The sequence below is a fragment of the Orycteropus afer genome, unplaced genomic scaffold (assembly GCF_000298275.1).
Source record: "Orycteropus afer afer isolate SDZICR_OR568_19922 unplaced genomic scaffold, OryAfe1.0 scaffold00467, whole genome shotgun sequence".
Taxonomy (NCBI): Eukaryota; Metazoa; Chordata; class Mammalia; order Tubulidentata; family Orycteropodidae; genus Orycteropus; species Orycteropus afer.
Window position 1 is genome coordinate 2,289,120 of NW_006922054.1, and position 21,368 is coordinate 2,310,487.

At 41.5% G+C, this 21,368-nt stretch overlaps 1 protein-coding gene across 1 annotated transcript in view; it reads left to right on the forward strand.

Moving 5' to 3' along the window:
• Positions 1-3,038: 3,038 nt before the first annotated feature.
• Positions 3,039-21,368, forward strand: part of JPH1 (junctophilin 1) — a 121,773-nt gene continuing 103,443 nt past the window's right edge. Inside the window, exons 1-2 of the mRNA XM_007954630.2 lie at positions 3,039-3,417; positions 8,915-9,677. Of these exons, the coding sequence (XP_007952821.1) occupies positions 3,039-3,417; positions 8,915-9,677 (1,142 nt within the window). The remainder of the gene's footprint in view (positions 3,418-8,914; positions 9,678-21,368) is intronic.

Genomic DNA, 21,368 nt, shown 5'->3' on the forward strand with positions numbered 1-21,368 from the left:
TTATCCAGGGCAAAGGTTCAGAGTGAGAGGGAAAATGAGGACATTACTAACCCTGACTACTAAACTGCAACATATTTCCACTGCTTACTATCTACTGTGTCATCCTTTTCAGCACCTCTTCCTCATCCTGGGCTTCTCTCCCAGTCTCCTCCACTATTACAATTGAACCTGAACATTTACATTAACATCTACTTGACTGGGAAACATTATACTGTGATGGCAACACATAAATGGAAGCATGGCTTGTATAGTTACCTTGCCAAAGATTGTCCAGGAAGGTACCAAACATTTAATACTAACTTTTTTCCATAAAAAGAGGCAAGGACAGAGTGGGGTTAAGATTAAAATTGGTTGAAACATAATAGCAGATACAGATATTTGAAAATCTTGGGGTGGTTTCTCTTAATTAAAGGAGTAAAAAGAGGAAAAGATTAAGAGACAAATGACCACATCTTTCATCCTCCTCAAATCTCCATAGTTTGCCCAGATGTGCATACACTACCATCCTTTATCTACCAACCACAGTGGCCATGGAGATGACTGTGACTCACAGTTACCCTATGCTCCACAGGGTTTTCAATGACTGATTTTTCAGAAGTTCATCACTAGGTCTTTCTCCTGAGGGGCCTTGGTGGACTTGAACCTCTAACCTTTCGGTTAGCAGCCAAGGACTTTAACCATTTGCACCACCCAGGAACAGAGACTAGGCATCCATTAAAGAAGCCAGGAATTTGCTCTGTGCTGTATATTCCAGATAATCTATCATTTGCACAGGAGCTACAGAGCTATTTAGGAAAAGTAGAAAGGAATTGTTTCCACCATGCTTGCAAACAAAAATTTAACTCTTAAAGGACAAAAGTCCTGACAGAGACGGGTCCAAAAATAAAAAGTAGAAGGAAAAAAGCTATTCTATGGAGGAAGCCAATTTTAAAAGGAAAAATAAAAAGTTGGCTTAAGCAACCACATTGTTTCTCATATCATACAGAACCTCTAAATAGATGGGACCGTGTCTGTCTTATATTAGATCCCAATTCTGGTGTATCCCATACCAGAGAAATGAGAGTCTGGCTCAGCCGCCAAGTCCTGGGCCCTCGTTTTCCCAGTGGCCTAAATCAATCCCCAGTCTAAGGCAAAATGCTGAGCGAGATGCCTAATTATTTCAGGCCACTAGGGTAAGCACTATTCCTGGAAACTCTACAGGCAATGCCATGGATGAGGGTTTCTAATTCTCTTTGGTGATTTGGTTCTCTGTAAACTGAGATTTTTCTCTCATTATTTCAGCCAGATAAGCAGGAAAGGCCACCTCTAGTCCTGAGATAGTGCCAATCAAGATCAATTTCAGTTCCTTTTCTGTGCAATGTAGGCTATTCTTTCTCTGCTGTCTTCCCTGACATCTGCCCTTATATTTTTATCTGATAATCAAATATCTGGTGAGAGAACATTTGGCAGCATTTGATGCTCGATGCTCACCCACTCACCCAAAGGCCTTTCAGCCCAAAAAATAACATGAATACACTGCAAAGCAGTTCCCTTGAGAGACCAACCTAAGACCCCTGGCTGTCAACCCCACAGACTTATCTCCCCTGGATATTTTGAGGGTGACGATCAAACCAATGCCTATAATATTGAGTGATTCAATGTGTTTATTACCAAATCTGTAATTCTTGGTTTTACACTGTACCCACAATGTATTCAGTTGTTTTCTAACTTGGAAAGACAAATATTGTCATTCTCATTTGGAAGATGGTGAAATAGATCTGGAAGTTTAAAAGCATTATCTAACGTGAATTCAACAAAGCGGAGTTGTAGCTGGAAAGTGGATCATCTGACACCTGTTACGGGTTTTGTAGGTCACACGCTCTCTGTAAGCTTAGTGTTGTACTTACCATATTCCTCCTTGATAGCTTCTGTTTAGTCTCTTAAACTGTGGATACCAGTAGAGCAGTACCAGGTGTACATTCCAGACACTTATACAATACACAGAGACTGAGCTGTCTGCCTGTTGGGTACAAAGCTCCAGGCTGAAAAATTTCTAAAGTTGTTAAAAGAATAAATTCCGCATTAGGGTGAAGGAGCAAACAGAATAAAAATATCCTCTCAGTTATTACAAACAAAAACCTAATCAATTTATTCTGTGCTTTTTCAAACTGCATTGCTCTCCCCCAACACACGCGTTAAATAAAGCAAACACATGTGCACCAAAATGGGTAGGTGTAAAAGAACATTCTGCACAATTATATCTAGGCTGCCACAGATTTATATCACATGCATACATATATCTGGGGAATATTAATTCATGATGACAGCTGAGCAGGACAAATGCAACAGAACACACGCTGGAATGAAATAAATAAATAAATAAACTACAAATCCCATGCAAACAAACACGCATACATGAGTTTTCCCTCAGCACACACGTGGTCGCACTTACACGAGCTTAACCACATTTTAAAACACCAAACACAGAGGAGGCTCAACTGCACGCAAGCTGCCCCCACAACTGCAACCGCGCCTCCGTCTACAGGCAGATTCTCGCGCGCCCCTGGGTACACTCGCTCTCACACCTGCATCCCGCTGCGCGAACATACGCGCGCCACGCGTACCTGCCCCCAACGCCCGCCCGGGAAGCGGCAACAGCTCGGGTGCTGGAGGCAGGGCCCGGTGGGGCGAGCACGCCGTGGGGCCGGGCCTCGGCGCCCAGGGAGGGGACAAGGGGCGGGCACGGGGCGGTGCCCGGCTCACGTGGGCGGGCGGGAGCAGCTGAAGGTCCGATCCGGAGCCTGGGCTGTCCTCTCGCGCGCAGCGCTGGCCGGGGCGGCGGCGGCGGCGACGAAGGAGGAGGAGGAGGAAGGCGGCGGTGGCGAAAGAGGAGGGGAGGACGGGGGCGGCGTCGGACTGGAGCCGAGCGGTGGCGCGAGCTGCCCAGGGCACTGTCGCGAGCTCGCCCACCGGGCCCCCACCCCCGACCTACACCCTGCCGTGCCCAGCTCTGCCCGCGTCCGTGCCCCCCCGGGGAGCGCGCCGGGGCTGTCCCCCGAATGACGGGCGGAAGATTCGACTTCGACGATGGCGGCACCTACTGCGGCGGCTGGGAGGAGGGCAAGGCGCACGGGCATGGCATCTGCACGGGGCCCAAGGGCCAGGGCGAGTACTCAGGCTCCTGGTCGCACGGTTTCGAGGTGGTCGGCGGCTACACCTGGCCCAGCGGAAACACCTACCAGGGCTACTGGGCGCAGGGCAAGCGGCATGGGCTGGGGGTGGAAACGAAGGGCAAGTGGATGTACCGGGGGGAGTGGTCACATGGTTTCAAGGGTCGCTACGGGGTCCGGCAGAGCCTGGCCACCCCCGCTCGCTACGAGGGTACCTGGAGTAACGGGCTGCAAGACGGGTACGGCGTGGAGACCTACGGGGACGGAGGTGAGCGGCGTCGCAGGCGGCTCGGCTGCTCCGCGAGGTGGTGTGGAGGGCTTTGCCCAAGCTGCGGGGAAGCGGGGAGGACTCGAGGCGCACGTGTCCGGAAACCCGCCAAAACACCTGGGGACTCATCCCACCCAGCTCCACGCTCTCCCTCCCCAAGGGTGCTTTGGGACCGGCCTGTTGCGCGAGGGTTTGGTCTGACCCCACTCTTGGAGCGAGCGGTGTGTCCAAACCCGGGGGAGTGAGGCGTGGATGTACCTGGCCGGCGCTAGAGCTGCACTGCCACCAGGAGGGCTGGGCTGGAGAGAGGGCGCTGTCACTTGAGCCCGTCACATTACGTTCCTGATCCCTCCCTCTCCCGGCGGGGTTTGAAATCGCCACTCGGGTGGAGTTAGAACGCTGTGGGGCTGGCGGTCCGTGCTGACTGCTCCCCGGATTGGTTTCAAGTGGAGTCATATTTCGATTCTGGCCCTCTAGTAGCCTAAAGATAGAAGCCAGAACCCTTTAACTAGGATGTTGGGGAATTGGACCTTATTTGGGGTGCATTTGGAAGCACTGTAGGGATGGGAAAAGAACAGCCACCTGATGCAGATAGGGTTCAAAGGGTGTGAACCCAGTTTTCATTTGGTTCTTTGAAGTACTGGTTTTTGGTCAAGAGAATAGTAGTTTTTGCAGACTTTGAGATCTTTGAACAGCTTACTAGCAAACGTTTTATAAATGAACTATGAAGTCTTAAGAAAATACATGCTTAAAAAATACAGTTGAAAATTATGTTCTTCTAGCCTGGGCTAGCTAAGTTAGCTGGTATAGCACTCCTGAAAACGGCAGCAGGGAAACACTGATTTGCATTAAGGTTTATGACCCAAACAGTGTGCCTGGCTGTGAAAAAAATTCACCTTATTTTAATATTTAACACTGCTTGCCAAAGAAATTGTGTACGTAAAAGACAGAAGTTACTTTTTTTCAATTAGGGAAGTGTACGTTGTTCAAACAGGTGTCAAAACCTGATGGATTTCCTTGTGTAGAAAGATGAATTGCTTATGCTTTGGCAAAATAAATTTTCTGATAATAAACAATCCTATTTAATTGAAAGGGTTGTAGGAGGCAGTGTCACCTTTTGGAATTAGTAGCTCAGAGGTGGAAGATACCAAAGGGATCCAATTAAAAGTTTCTCCAGCCCACTGCAACCTCGGTTACACCATTGCTTATATAAAAACTTACACAATTTGTGCCTTTACTCAGAATATTTATCCCGTGTTTCAAATGCTAAGCAGCACAGTGGTAGAATTTGCTAAAAATGACATCCTTCCGTCCTACGGTATAAATAAAGATACAATTTTTTGATGGATTTAAAAAAAAGCTTTCTCAAATACTTTCATATGGGCTGCATGAGTCTTGAGTTCTATAGTAGTTAATCACAGCTTGTAAGTGTTCCAAATGGGCACAGAATGCCTTGGTTGAAACCCTGCAAATTGTTAGTTTGTGATTGGATTTCATTAGTGGCCTCAACTCTGCTGTTTAACTAAATCCAATACCTTAAAGTGGAATGCAAAGTTTATTTTTTTCATGTGTGCATTATTTTATAACCTTTTAAGACTATGAATAATTCTCTCACTTCAGTTTGGGAATGTTAAAAATAAGGTTAGTTTTCTTTTAAAGTTCCTACTCATTGAACAAAATCCCTTGGTTTTATAGTAATCAAAATATATATGGTGTAGTAAAGATTGTCTATGTGCTGTAGAAGCCTAAAGAATTGTGCAGCATGGCTTTATGGATAATCTAGATGCTTTCTGTTTTAAAACTAACTTAAAAATGAAAAAGCAAACAAAAAGTCTTATATTTGGCATCACCACAGTACTTTGGTTTCTTTTCTAAAATCATCTACTACTACTACTACTATTATTATTACTACTACTACTACTACTACTACTACTACTACGGGAGCTCTGGTAGCGTAGTGCCTAAGGCACTACTTGACTGCTAACCAGAAGGCTGGCGGTTCAAACCCACCAGCCGCTCCTGAGAAGGAAGGTTGGGCAATCTACTTCCTTAGCGATACTGCCTCAGAAACCCAAGGAGGGGTCACTACGAGTCAGGGCTGACTTGACAGCATATAACAACAACTACTACTACAATTAGGAAGAAAGAAAACCTTTAAAATCCCTATTGAAAGTCCACTCTGCTTCTTTCAGATGTCACTTCATTTCATTAAAAACTGAAAACTCAGCTGCCATCGGGTCAGATCCAACTCATAGCAACCCCACCTTGGGTTTCCAAGGCAGTATCTCTATGGAAGTAGATTGCCCAATCTTCCTTCCGAGGAGTGGCTGGTGGGTTTGAACTGCCAGCCTTCTGGTTAGCAGTCAAGTACCTTAGGCACTATGCCACCAGAGTTCCCCCTTCATTTCATTAGAAGTCCTCAATCATGGCTTTGCCTATTGTGGCAAAATGAAAGTCTTGATGGAAGTATATTGCTAAAACTTGTTTCATACAAAGATTTTGGTCAAAATTGGAAATAATCACTTTCCCTATTCTTAAGATTGAGCTTATTTTTGTCTCCACTGTCCCCATTACCACATGTGCAGTCATGTCACCTTCTATTGGATTTAGAGACAATCTGATTCCATATATTTTATGGTGATATTAAATTAGAGGAAGAAAAATCAATCAGTGATTTTGTGTAAAGTGTTGAAGTAGAAACCCCCCGAGTATTAATTAAGAATAAATCACACCCATACTATGAAATCCAAATCTAGCTGCCCAGTAGTTTTTATGCAGATTCTGACCTGTTGTACTTCATTTTTCCACTAGTCATAAAACTACTGAAAATATTTAGGAAAACATGTTGCCTTCTTGACTCTATGCATACTTGTTTATACCCATTCATAGCGTATAAACTTAAATTTAGCATGTTGTTGATAGGTGCCGTGGACTTGGTTCCCATGCATAGAAGTCATAGTATACTCTAAATTTGACTGAAACTCATTGTGACCTGATGCCTTCCACTTCAAGATTATGTCATTAAAATGGCTAGATCCACAAGAATCAGCACCAAATAAAATCATGGTACATAATTTAAAACAAAACCTGTGAAGATAATTTTTACACTTGTGAAATACAGACTTATATTTAAAGAATCAAGAGAAACTAATTAGAACTTTATTTGAGCAGCAGGAAGAAGTTGGAACCCACCGGCTTCATAAAGAAACAAGAGAGGCCCTTTTTTCTAGCTTCATTGACTAAAGAAAATCTATTTTAAATTTCAAATGAACTGCAAACAGTTTGACTGTGAATAGGTTTCTAGCAATTATATGGAGGAATTCTACCATATATGGTGCTTTAACAGAATAGCATGGGAATATGGCGAATGCCTTTGTACCCCCTTTGCCTATATGGCAGTTAAGCAAAGACTTAAACCTTTTTTAACTGTTGCTATTGCCTTAAACTACTTGGATTTTCAAGCATTTTGGATACTAGTCTTACATTGGGAACTCTGGTGCGTAGTGCCTAGGGCATTTGACTGCTAACCAGAAGGCTGGCGGTTGACACCCACCAGCCACTCCTCAGAAGGAAGATTGGGCAATCTATCTACTTCTGTAGAGATACTGCCTTGGGAACCCAAGGAGGGGTCACTATGAGTTGAATGGACTCAACAGCAGTGAGTTTGGTTTTTTTGGTTTAATGTTACATTTGGAGATACCAGTCTAAGGAAATGAGTTGCTAATTTTCCCTCAGTATTAAACATTTACCCAGATACTATGATTGTGTTTGAAAAGTATAAATACTTACTGATATTAAATGGCTTCTTTGAAAATTATTACACCAAAGTTAATGTCATTGTGTGGAAAATTAGAATTAAAAGGCTGATTACAGCATTTCTCTTTTTATTTTTTCAAGAATCTCAAGTTCAGTATTAAATAGAAAGTGATTTATTTTAGTATGTTTAACTCGGGCTGTATAAATTTTATTCTAGAACTTAAATTTTAACCATGTAGACAGAAAAAAAGTCAAAGTTGGAATTTCCTAATAATTCATTTCCCCATTGAGGTCAATTGACTGCTAACCAGAAGGTTGGTGGTTCAAACCTATCAGCCAGTCCGCAGAAGAAAGACTGGACAGTCTGCTTCTGTAAAGATTTACCTCCTCAAACCCAAATGGGGTCACTGTGAGTCAGAATCAACTCAATGGCAGTTTTTTGGTTTTTAGTATTCAGTAGAAAACTTCTTAAAGTCATTCTGTGTGTGACTGTCTTATCATTTAGGGTTAATCCCTTTGAGATAGCTATGGCTCATCTACCTCCTCAGAAGTACATATATGTCAAGTTAAGATTTTCACATATATCCCGAATATGATACAGTACTACACCTGTTGAGTATTTGCAATATCAAATGCAAAGTGACTGCAAGATGGATCTATATAATCAGAAACTAAAAGAGGTCAAGACAGACTGTAATCATTAATTATTTTCTGACATTATGAATAATACAAAAATAATTACAGTGAAATATTTCCACATAGTTTCTTTTGGCGGACACTGTAACTTAAACTTTGGTATTTTCCTTGTACCAAAACCAAACCAAACTCACTACTGTGGAGTCCATTCAACTCATAGTGACCCCTCCTTGGGTTTCCGAGGCAGTATCTCTACAGAAGTAGATAGATTGCCCAATCTTCCTTCTGAGGAGTGGCTGGTGAATTTGAACCGCCAGCCTTCTGACTGGCAGTCAAATGCCTTAGGCACTACGCTAAAGGCATAGCAGTCATTTAAAAAAGTGATTTGGTGTCAACAGTCTTGGGCTGAGTTGAGTTCCATAATGGAATAGATGGAAGGTTACTACTTGCCTTATCTCAATAAAGGTAAAGAGTGTAATCTGTTTAGCCACCATAGATATTTACCATAAACAGAGTTATTGAACTCACAGGATCTATAAATATCAATGCCCACAGACCCAAACCCCTTCAGCCAGGAATCTGGGAATTTTGTGTTCTCTTATATACGAATTCCTGCCCTCAAGGGCTTCTATTCTATAACATGATTCACAGTTCAATGGCAGAGGGCTAGGGATAGAGAAGAGCAACAAGGCGAAAAGAGGAGATTTGACAAGTAATATGGGACATGGCAATCTACTTCCGTAGTGATACTGCCTCGGAGGGATCGCTATGAGTCCGGTCCTACTGGACGGCACATAACAACAACAACATGGGACAAATGTAATTCCCCGTGTTTTTCCGTAATGTTTCAGTGTATATACTGTATTCGTCACATCACTCTTAGCTCAAAAAGTTTCACCTAATCTTAACTGGTAATACGAAATATTAAACGTAAGTGAATGAAAAGTGTTTCTTAGGGTTGACTTGGAAATGCGTTGGCTTTGACCATGGGCCTGCGCACATCTGCTTTATGGTTTCCCCAGAAGTGTGCATTCCTCATGTTTGTAGAAGCTCCCAATCCCTTTTAGCACCCACTCACGCCGTGCTTTCCTACTGTTTCTCGAAGGTACGTACCAGGGCCAGTGGGCCGGCGGCATGCGTCAAGGCTACGGCGTGCGCCAGAGCGTGCCCTATGGCATGGCCACGGTGATCCGCTCACCACTGCGCACCTCGCTGGCCTCGCTGGGCAGCGAGCAGAGCAATGGCAGCGTGCTCCACGACGCCGCGGTCGCCGCAGACAGCCCAGCCGGCACCCGCGGTGGCTTCGTGCTCAACTTCCACGCAGATGCTGAGCTCTCGGCCGGGAAGAAGAAAGGCGGTCTCTTCCGAAGAGGCTCCCTTCTCGGAAGCATAAAACTCCGCAAGTCAGAATCCAAGTCTTCCATCTCAAGCAAGCGCAGCTCGGTTCGCAGCGACGCGGCCATGAGCAGAATCAGTTCCAGCGATGCCAACTCCACGATTAGTTTCGGCGATGTCGATTGTGATTTTTGTCCCATGGAAGACCACGTTGACGCCACCACCACGGAAACCTACATGGGCGAGTGGAAGAATGACAAGCGCAATGGTTTCGGCATAAGCGAGCGCTCTAATGGCATGAAGTATGAAGGAGAATGGGCAAATAACAAGAGGCATGGATATGGCTGTACCGTTTTTCCCGATGGCTCCAAAGAAGAGGGAAAATACAAAAATAATATTCTGGTCCGTGGAATAAGGAAGCAGCTCATACCAATAAGAAATACAAAAACTAGGGAGAAGGTGGACAGAGCTATTGAAGGTGCACAAAGGGCAGCCGCCATGGCAAGAACCAAAGTGGAAATTGCAAATTCAAGGTACGTAATTACAGGGTGGATGAGTTTTCTGGGTCGTTCAATCCAGTGGGATGGCAAATACTGTCATTCTGTTGGCGACACCACCAAAGAGGTTCTCAGCAACTAAAAATCAAACCTGGCAAATGATTAAAGCCATTAGAATGAAAGTCAAAAATGTGCTTATACTATTCTGAAATTTATTTGCCGTCATCAAAAATGCTGAAGGCACATTTGAGCTCCCCTATTTCTTTCCTAGTATGAAATAGCATGATCTTCAGTCAGACTACATTTTCCTGAGTCTGGAAGTTGCATTAGGAAAAAAAAAGAAAATTTATCTAACACTGCCCCAAAGAGTACTGTGTGCTTTGTGTGCTAGAAAGAAAATAATCGATCCATATGAAAGCACACCTATTTTAAATGTGTACCTTTATTCTCATATTTAAGTTGAGCTGTGTACAACTTGCCCTATAAGATTAATGCATAAAATTTAAATTGCTTTTGTGGATGCCTTATAGGTGAGATGGGTTTTGAGAAGGCACCAAGATCTAAAAGGCAAAAATGGGAGTTACATGACAAAATCTTTGTGCATTGTTTAAAGTAGCAGAGGTCCTCTACCTGGGGAAGGCGGGGTGGAGGACTGAGCCTCCCAAAAATGGCCACATTCTGTGCAGGAAAAGATTAGATCACTTGTATATTAAAATGAAAGGGATGGGGGGAGCTTGACATGGACAGATGGGACTGTGAATTTGCCAAGGTAAGAGAAAGTAGAGCAGTAGGGAAGGGCTGGAGTGAGTAGAAAAACACCGGTGAATAATAGATTGAGGATGGCATGTACATGGGCCCATGGGCCTGGGAGGAAAATGTGTTTGAAGTTTCACCATTAATAGAGGAGTTCAGGGATCAAGAAAAAGGGGTGAAGGAATCTATTAGGAATAGCATTTTAGTAGGGATGATGTCGTTAGTTAGAGAAGAAAAAGGCTTATAAATGAGCTTTTTATTTTTAGGCTTATCCAAGTGGGTACAGACTGGTCACAGTTTTATGTGACTTGAGGCATAAATTTATCATAGACTATTAAAAATCCATTTCCTGCTTCAGTAACAATATTCTTCTGTAGAAGTAAACCTCTTTTTGAAACCATAAAAAAAAATGATTATTTCTTCAAGTTTTTACTCTTACCATTAAATTAACAAGCACTTTTTTGTTTGGTTGAACCATATGAAATTTCTAATATTTGACCTTTTTATGTACAGAAAAAAATGGCTATTTCTGTTCATTAAGTAGTTCTAAATATTTAATGGTATTTAAACTAATACTTCCAGATTTCTGATGTTTCTTTCTTTTTTGAATGAGCATTATATATTAGGCTACTGTTTTACTTCAGAGTATCTGAAACACCACTTGGAAATGGAAGGAGCCATATTTTTTGCATTATGCTTAGGTATAAATCCATTACTGCTGTGTTGATTCTGACTCATAGTGACCCTGTAAGACAGAATGGAACTGTCCTACAAGATTTCCAAGGAGTCATGGAATCAGACTGCCACATCTTTCTCCCTTGGAGTGACTGGTAGATTCAAACAGTTGACCTTGCATTTAGCAACTCACCATTTAACTAGTGCGCCACCAGGGCTCCTTTATGCTTAGGTACATACTATGTTAAAAGTCCTTATTAAATTTTCCATTTTTACTCATAGCTAATCCTGTTGTGATGTCAATCAGTACAAACTTTCACCAAGGATCTCTCTTGTCTTCTTTGCCAATGTTTTATTTTAGATCTTAGTAGTCTCTGGTCACCAAGCATTGGATCTACTTGCTTTTCAGTTTATAGATAGATATACTTGATACAATCTTGCTGGGTTCCCTGGCCCTCTGCTGACTTTTCAGAGCTGGTGATACACCTTTTGCCCTGGTATCTTGTGTTAAATGCCCTTCTGGATTCTTCCATTTTCTTTTCAACTGACAACCTAGTGATATACTAGAGACAGGTCAGTCTTGGCAGATAGAAAATAAGGATGTGGAGGACACTTTACCAAGTGACTTCCATATGCTTGTTCTAATTATTGACTTTTATAATTAGTTGAAAGTGAAGGAATCTGCCTAACAGATACCAAGATGATCTCTGATTACACAAGCATGAAACTCTTACCCCAGTCCTAGTCACGTTCTATTAAAGTCTTTTTGAAGTAGGTGGAATATTGTAATATATAGATTTATGACCAGGAAATCTTTGGCTTAAGACCTTATGCTTTTCACCAGTTAACTACTTCTTAAAGATTACGCAAACAACAAAAAACAAACACACTGCTGTTGAGTCGATCCCAACTCATAGTCATAACAAGTCATAGTGACCTCTCCTTGGGTTTTTGAGGCAATATATCTATGGAAGTAGATTGCCCAATTGCCCAATCTTCCTCCCAAGGAGTGGCTGATGGGTTTGAACTGCTAGCCTTCTGGTTAGCAGTCAAATGCCTTAGGCACTACACCACCAGAGCTCCTTTAAAGATTACACTATTTCAAAAATACTCAGTTGACTTCTGTTTTACTTATTTTCACTGTGTGAGTCCCATTTCCAGATTCCTTGCATCAGTGAATGCCTCCATACAGAGTTTATCAACTTGTTTTTGGAGAAAGTAGCTGAAGGACCAAGTAGCTTTTTTTTTTTTTTTTAATGCATTTTATTGAAATATAATTTATGTACAGTGAAATACACAAAACTAAAGTGACATGGGTCAATGCTTTTTTTTTTTTTAGCAGCATTCCCCCTCTCCCCTGGCAACCAACAAAGTTTCCCTCCATATGTAAACCTTTCCTTGACCCTCCACAACAATGAACTAATACTGTATTTGTCCTTCTGTGATTGACTTCTTTCACTCAGCATAACGTCCTCCAAGTTCATCCATATTATGCGGTGTTTTGTAGACTTTACATTGTTCTTTAGCACTGCATAGCATTCCATTATGTATACGTACCATCTGCTCTTCCGTTGATGGGCATGTAGTTTGTTTCCATCTTTTTGCTATTGTAAATAGTGCTGCGATGAACATGAGTGTGCATATATCTGTTCCTGCCTGGCTGTCACCTCTCTAGGATATATACCTAGTAATGGGATTGCTGGATCAAATGGTATCTCCAATTCCAGCTTTCTAAGGAATCACCATATTGCTTTCCACAGTGGTTGTATCACTTCACAGTCCCACCAGCAGTGTATGAGAGTCTCAATCTCTCTACATCCCCACCAGAATTTGTTATTTTCTGTCTCGTTGAACCTTGCCATCAGTGCTGGGGTGAGACAGTATCTCATTGCTGTTTTGATTTGCAGCTCTCTGATGGCCAGTGATTGTGAGCATCTCTTCATGTATTAGCTGGCCACCCGAATGAAGTGAAGTGTCTATTCATGTCTTCTGGCCATTTTTCAATTGGATTAATTCCTTTGGTGTTGAGGCATTGGAGTTTTCTATAAATCTTAGAAATAAGTACCTTACCAGATATGTAATTATCAGCAAATATGAATTTGTTGCTGTCATTTTTGTTATGTGCTTTTTCGTGGTGTCAATTTCTTTGTTCCATATAATTTTCTATGGTGAGCTCATTTTGTTTATGAATCGTGTTATCACTTCCTTCATTGCTATCGTTTTAGTATTTTGCTAAATATTTGTGCTGGTCCTTTTTTTTATTTTGATGTGAAGGTTTATCACTTTTCTTTGAGGTTACCCTGTGATTTATAGTTTTCTTCCCAAGTTTAAAAAAGTCTGTTCTGTCTTGTAGTTGTCTTGACTTCCCTTCCATCTAGAAGTTCTGTAACGACACAGTTTTTTCCCTCTTTTTGGTTTGTAGTTGTCTCATTTGTCAATTGGTGTCTCTGGTTCCCTGTTTACAATCTTGTAGGCTTATTTGCTTTGGATACTTCCATAGCTGGGTTCGTTTCTGGGTTATGTCACCATGTGTGTTAATGGTTAGTTGTTGCTTCTCTGTCCGAAGGATCTCTTATAAGGTTGGTCTGGTTTTAATAAATTCCCTTAATTTCTGCTTATCTGGAAATGTCCTAATTTCACCATTATATTTTTTGCTAGGTATATAATTTTTGGCTGGAAATTTTTCTCTTTCAGGGTTTTATATATTCCATCCCATTGTCTTCTCACTTGCATGGTTTCTGCCAAGAAATCCAAGCTTAGTCTTATTGGTTGCCCCTTGTAGGTAACTTATCATGTTTCTCGTGCTGCTCTCATGATTCTTTCTTTGTCTTTGGTTTTGGTGAGTTTGGTGATGGTATGTCTTGGTGATTTTCTTTTGGGGTCTGTCCTGTTTGGGGTTCATTGGACTTCTTGAATGGATATATTCTCATCTTTTCATCATACCAGGAAAATTCTCTTCCAACAAATCTTCAACAATTTTCTCTGTGGTTTTATTTGTGTCTTCCTGTTCTGGAATTCCAGTTACACGTAGGTTATTCCTTTTGATGGTATCCCACATGAACCTTAGGCTTTCTTCATATTGTTTTGATCTTTTTTCTGATTTATCCCTTTCCAAAGAAGTGTTCGGATACTTGCCTTCAATCTTACTAATTCTGTCTTCCATTGATTCAATTCTGCTCCTTTGCCTATTCAATGTCTTATGTATTTCTGAAAATTTAGTATCAGTCTTCTGGATTTCTGTGTATAGGTTTTGTATCATTTCTGGTTTTTCATTTATTTTGTCATTTTGTTCTTGTATTGTCTTTCGAAACTGTTGTAGGGTTTTCTCTGTGTTTTCCTCAATTGTGTCAGTATTTTCCTTGATCTGCCTCTCAATTGGTTGAAGATACCTAAATATAATTCTTTTGAATTCCTTATCAGGGAGTTCCAATGCTACATCTTCCTCAGGGATGTATTTTGGGTCTGTATCCTGGTGCCTTGTTTCTCCTGCTTTATCTTGCTTCTTTGTGTGCACTTTGATGCTCTGTTGTCTCCGAGGCATTGTGACATTTTTGTGTTTATATTTAATTGGTGATTTTATGTTGGAGTGACTTGCCTATGATTTTCGTTTTCTTTGTTTCATTTGTATGTTATGTACACAAGCAGGGTACTGTGCTCCTCTATTCACTAGTTGACAGCACTTATACCCTTACCATGTCTCCTTTCCTGTTGTGAGCCTCTTGTATGTCCCTGCCGACCTTGGCAAACAGAGCCTGTTCTTAGGTCCTTGGAATCCAAATGAGAATACTGTCACTTTAAAATCCTAAATGGCCACTGCTTATAAACATTCAAAATGGCTGTGCCCTCGGTCACTTTAAATATCCAAAATGGCTGCGCCCCCTGGACAGCAGAAAGTCAACAGCTCAGGTTGTCTCCCTCCTTCCTGTTTCCTTTCCTAGTCATAGGTCGCCAGCACAGTCGTCCCTACAGCCCTTGGTGACCAGGGCTGATCAGGTCCTAACACCACTTGGAAATATTCAGGCTGTTGGTCCTGTCAGAGTAGCTGACAATCCACAGCTCCAACCATCTCTGTATTCACTGTTTTCGTTCAGGTTTTTCCACTAGTTGGTGCCTAATCCATTTCTGTATAGTTCTTTTCAAAGCTCAGGGCTCCAGGATTATCTTCTGAATCTCTGTCAATTGGTTTTTCTTTTCTTGGTTGAAAAGGGTCTGTGTTGCTTGTCTGCCTATTCCTCTATCTTACCAGAAGTCTTCAAAGACCAAATAGCTTTTAGAGAAAGTAGCTGAAAGATCTCCCTGATAGTAGATCTGAGTTTAGCATTCTGCATTCATTTTTTTTAATGTTTTTTTAATAAAATAAAAATAAAAGAATCTTCTCTTAATTTTCAGAGGTTGTTCTTAGGGAAAGAACTTTTAACTATGTTGTTGTTATGTGCTGTCGAGTCGGACCCGACTCATAGTGACCCCTCCTTGGGTTTCCGAGGCAGTATCACTATGGAAGTAGATTGCCCAACCTTCCTTCCGAGGAGTGGCTGGTGGGTTTCAACCACCAGCCTTCTGGTTAGTAGTTAAATGCCTTAGGCACTATGCCACCAGAGCTCATAAACTAAGGCCCTTTATAACCCTTCAGTATATGCTCAGTTCTTCCTTGGCCCCCTAGCAGTTGCTGTTTTTGATAGTTTTGTTTTTAAAAATATCAAAGGTTTAAGAGCATAAAGTGATACTCTCCCTTACCCCTCATCATGGCACAATAAGGACTAGAAACTATGACTGCTGGCCACTGCTGCTGCCGTGGTCACTAGTTCACCCTTAGCAAGAAAGGGTGATAAATGGTTAATTGGCAGTTACCAGCCATTTCAGTTTGGCACTCCATCCATCCAATATTAATAGTTATTCTACCTTGGTTCTTTTTTACACTTTAGAGATTTTTGTTTCTTAAGTCCTAGGGAAATGGATCTGCCTTTGTACCATCACCCGACTTTTATCTAAAGTTAGCTCTGAAGGAAAATAATTGTATCTTTCAATAATAATGTCTCTTCTGGGAAATCTGGGAGACATGGAACCAATCTACTTTAATCCAAGAGTAGAGAAAATACAATAGATCTATGGACTGTTCCTTTGCTTCTCTGAAGAAGGAGTGGTGTTTCTCCCCAGTAAAAGACAGGAGGCTTATTTCTGAAGGTATATCATGGGTCACTGTTAATTCTTACAGAACATGGAATATGGAGACAATGCAACAGTAAATAGTAGACATAACTTTAGTAGATATAGAATTGGTAGTTTACTAGCAGGTTAGTACTTCAGGTGTGAAGACTAACGGATGCCAATAATTTGCTGACCCCTAAAACTTTTCTTTAGGTTTCTGTTCTGATGCATAAAGTACTGTGTTTATAAGAGTTCACAAACTGTTTTAGTCCCCTCTCGCTTGGTTTTGAGAGTGAAAAATCATCACCTTGAATTGACAAAGGGTCTGTCCTTGTTTTTTAAGACACGTTAGAGATGCAGGAAAGCAACTCTGAACGTTTCAAAAGCATGAGTTTACACTTACTGTATCTGCTGCATGCCTGTGATGTAATCCCAGTGGCCCTGTTTTATAAATGAAGTGACTACTCTCAGAGATGTTGGGACCAGGGAGTGCCGAGCCTGGACACAACCCCAGGGTCCATGTTCTTTCCTCCGTCAGGGTTTAGTTGGTAAATCAGACTCTCTTTTGAGCCGCTGGAGTGCTTTTTAGTGCACTATAGCTAGAATTTTTCCCTATTATGCTAAATTTACTTTCCAGAAAATACATCAGGCAGAATCTGTTTGGATAGAGAAGAGTAAAAGCCATGTCTCAGATGTGAGAGTGTGAGAGCACATCATGTCCAGAGGTCTGGATCACCCCACTCTCCCATCCCTTCAGTTGTACTTGTGTACCCAATTTTTATTCCATTAGCTCTTGCCTTCAATAATTCTTTTAAGCATTCCTACCATTTCACTTATATTTCTTATTGGGTCAATTTTTATCTCATTTACTCTTCCGTCCAATTATTTTTTTAAGGAAAGTATTCAAAGCCATTACTGTTCCATAGAAAAATATTTAAGGAAAGATTTTAAGGTAAAGCCTTCGTTTGAGAGAGCAAATAAGAAGTGACCCTTAGAGAACCATACTTTATTGGAAATGAACAGGTCATTTACAAAGAGCATATTTAAAAACAGAGCTTTGTAGGAGCTAAGCCTTGGAAGTAATAATTACCATCCAAAATGATGGCGGATCCATGGTGAAAGGAATGGGAAAGAGCTGCCCTAAAGTAACTGAGAACCTCAAGTGTTTGGTTGTACAAGTTTCATCGTCTCAGGTTAGAAACTGAGTGGGAGAATAGAGAGTAGCAACTAACTGCTAACCGAAGGACTAGAGGGTTAAGTCTAGCCAGAGGCAACTCAGAAGAAAATCCTGGCAGTCTGCTTCCAAAAGAATCAGCTGTTGAAAACCCTATGGAGCACAGCTCTGCCCTGACACACACGGGATCACCTGAGTTGGGATCGACTCAAACACACCTGGTTCTCTTCCATTCTGTAGATTCCGGCTACCATTTTGGCCACCCTCCCTGAACCCACAAGGGTAATTGACTGGGAAGCTCCCAGTGCTATTGCAAAGTGTCAGTGATGGGGACAGGCTCTCCCTCCCCATTAGTGCCCTTTCAAGTGGTAACAGCAGCACCTATACAGGTAATGCCAGGAGGAGCCTCTTCTGTCCCTGTACCAGCCCCTTCCCACTGTGGTTATCACAGATATAGGGGAATAGACGCAACCAGATAGACTGGCAGGTGACCTGGTATGCACACATGTGCTTGTGCCATCTCTCTTCAGAACTAGACATGGGACTTAATGTCCCCCCAAGTTTGGACTCAAATATAAAGGTAGCACATACTTTCCCTGTAGGATGTTTTAAAACTATATTTTGCTTTAAAAAAACAACAAACTGACCTTTGACTTTAGACCAGGTAGGATACAAATTACTTTTCTTTTTATTATCAAAAATTTCAAACGTGGAGAATAATATTCTAAAGCCCACAGGTTCCTATGCCAGTTTCAACAGTTATCAACTCATAGATACTTGTGTTTCATCTGTTCCTCTTACCACTCCCCCAGATTATTTTGAGGGAAATTCCAAAGATATCATTTAAAAACAACAACAGCAGAAACATATTGGTTCATGCAGAAAGCTCTAAGCAACTGCTGACAAATGAATATAATAAAACATGTTGCGATTTTAAATTCAGCAGTTATAAAACATATCCCAGATATACGCTTCCACTCTTTCTCCTTCTCTCCACCTTGCTGCCATCACACTAGTCCCAGCCATATCATCTCTTGCCTGGATTATTCCAACAGCCTCTCATCTGGGTGCTCTACTCCCATTCCTGACTCTTCCAAATCAGGTCTCCACACACAAGTCAGAGGAATCCTTTTTAAAATGTGAATTGAATGAGGACGCTTCCTACTTAAAGTATTTTCAGTGATTTCTCATGGCATTTACTTAGAATATGTGCCTTTAAGGCCCTGTGTGCAGAGCTCTGTTGGCATAGTCCCTAAGGCATGTGACTGCTAACCAGAAGGCTGGAGGGTCAAACCCACTAGCCACTCCTCAGAAGGAAGATTGGGCAATCTACTTGGGTAGAGATACCACCTCAGAAACCCAAGGAGGGGTCGCTATGAGTCAAATAGACTTGATGGCAGTGAATTTGTTTTTTTTTGTTTTTTTTTTAATGCGCTCCATTAATTTCATGCCATTCCCCACTCCCACTACTCAAAATGCTTGGGCCGCATCAGCTTTCTTCCAGTTCTAAGCTTTTGCATGTTCAGTTCCCTCTGTTTGGGGCCCTTACCCCCTTTTACCTGGCTCCTTCTTATACTATTAGGTCCTCAGGTTTAAGAACTTAAGTTATTTCTTTAGGGAAGGTTTCCCAAACCCCACACCCACCAACTACATACACTTCATCCCCTTCAATTTAAATTCATTGCTGCATTAGTCTCAGTTGTAATAGTATCTCAGTATATTTGTTTAATCCCTCTTTCTCCAATTGATTGGAAAAGGCAGATCCTGAAGCAGCTTTATTCACCTTTGTATATCCTGCAGTGAGCTTAGATCAAGGCACATAGTAACTATGCTGGTAAATATTTGATGAATGAGTGAATTAAATTCTCACAACTTACAGTATGAACACTGCCAGTGCTTCCAATGAAGTTTTGCTGGCCATTTATGAGCCATAGCTTTAAGGAAGTAAATTTAGCTGCACAAATTCATCATGCTGTAATTTGTTAAGGAAGTACAAAAAATACAAGTATATGCTAACGGTACCGTTTTCCTAAATTAAGTCAACATTGATAAAGTGTCAGAAGGTTAAGCTAGACTTTTGCCCCCATTTTTCATTATGAGCTGTTCCAGTAATGCATGAGGATTCTCTTACAGACATGGAGACTAGAGAAAGTCAATTTGTACCCTTATGACTGTAACAGCATTGGTGCATCCCACATGTTTTACATCACCAAATATGTGACGTCAGGCCATAAGAGCTTAGTGCTTTTTAAAATCTTAGTTTGCTAATGTATAGCCATCCTTATTTCCTTTTGGAAGTTTTTCTTGCCCTGCCATTTGTTTTGGTCATATTTCTGAAGCTCAAGTGGTATTATACAATTTAAAGAATAAGATGGCTGTATAGATAGACTAGTTCCTCATAACATTATTTACCTTGGTTCACATTTCACTTTCAATAATTACAATCCAAAGTCAGCCCTAAGTTGCACCCTTTATGGATCCAAATTAAACATAGTAATGCCAATATGAAGGAGTTTTGGTGGTGTAATGCTTAAGGCATTTGACTGTTAATCAGAAGGTTGGCAGTCCAAACAAACCAGCCACTCCACTGAAGGAAGACTGGGCAGTCTACTTCCGTAAAGATTAACCATTTGGAAACCCACTGGGGGTCGCTCTGAGTCGGAATCAACTCTATGGCAGTGATTTTGGTTTTGGTTTTGGAATATCAATTTTAGGAAAAATGTTCAGCCTCTTCCTAGTTACTGTGAAGGGCTAGTGATTTGAAATTCCTAAATTCAAAAGACAAATAGCCTAAAGACAAAAGGATTCCCAACTGTTGTGCAAATCAAAATTATAGTTTATAGTCTCTCTTTTCTGTAACATTAATAGTCATATATCTTTCAAAACAATTCAAGATGAACTTTTCCATGAATTTTCTGTTTCTTCCACTGGGGTTGTGGTTAATTTTCAGTTATTAGCATAAGTGAATTTTGCAGGAAAGTGAATTCTTTCTAACACCTTGCAAGTCATTTTAGTGAAGAAGCTGTTAAACTAGATAGAGAAATTTTAGGAGTCACTAGAATAAAAGAAAAAAAAGTCACCAGAAATGTATGAATATACAGATTTTGAGAACATTAATTGCCTTCTGTAGTTAGGCCTCTTGTGTTTGTTCTTCCATATCTTTGCTGCCTGACACTTTGTCCATCTATTGTAAACAGCATTGCTACAGATCCCAGAGGCTTGGTTACAACACTCAGGTTCTGAGGTTCAGAAATGTTACTAGAATGGAGGCTAATATTTGCTTCATTTAGCATAGCAGGCTTGTCTTGAGGGTCAAATGAGAGTGGTGTCACCAGGCTTTGTAAACTGTCAGTCACTATATACAGTTAAAATTCATTGCCACTGAGCTGGTTCCTGCTCACAGTAACCCTACAGGAGACAAGAGAACTGCCCCAAAGGGTTTCCAAGCCAGTAATCTTATGGAAGCAGATTGCCACATCTTTGTCCTTCGGAGCTGCTGGTGGGTTTCAACTGCAATCTTTCAGTTAGTAGTTGAGTGCTTAACCATCGCACCAACAGGACTGCTTTGACATACTCTGTTGTTGTTTGCTGTCGCATTGATTCCAGCTCATAGCGACCCTATAGGACATAGTAGAACTGCCCCATTGGGTTTCCAAGGCTATCAGTCTTTATAGAAGCAGACTGTCTCCTCTTTCTCCATGGAGCAGCTGGTGGGTTCAGACCACCAACCTTTTGGTTAGCAGCCAAATGCTTTAACCACTGCGGCACCAGAGCTCCTTATTGGGGGGCCCAGGACCTCTTTATGGGTGCAGCAGTCACTAAGAGTTCTCTCTGTGTAGGTGTGCAGAGGGAGCAGCTGTAAAACAGAAAGGTGACCTAGGCGTCAACTCTGTCTAGTCCCTAAGCAAGCAAGGGGTTAAGCGTGGATATAATGATCTTCCAGAAGTGTAACTTGGGAACTCTGAGAAACTGCTATGCCC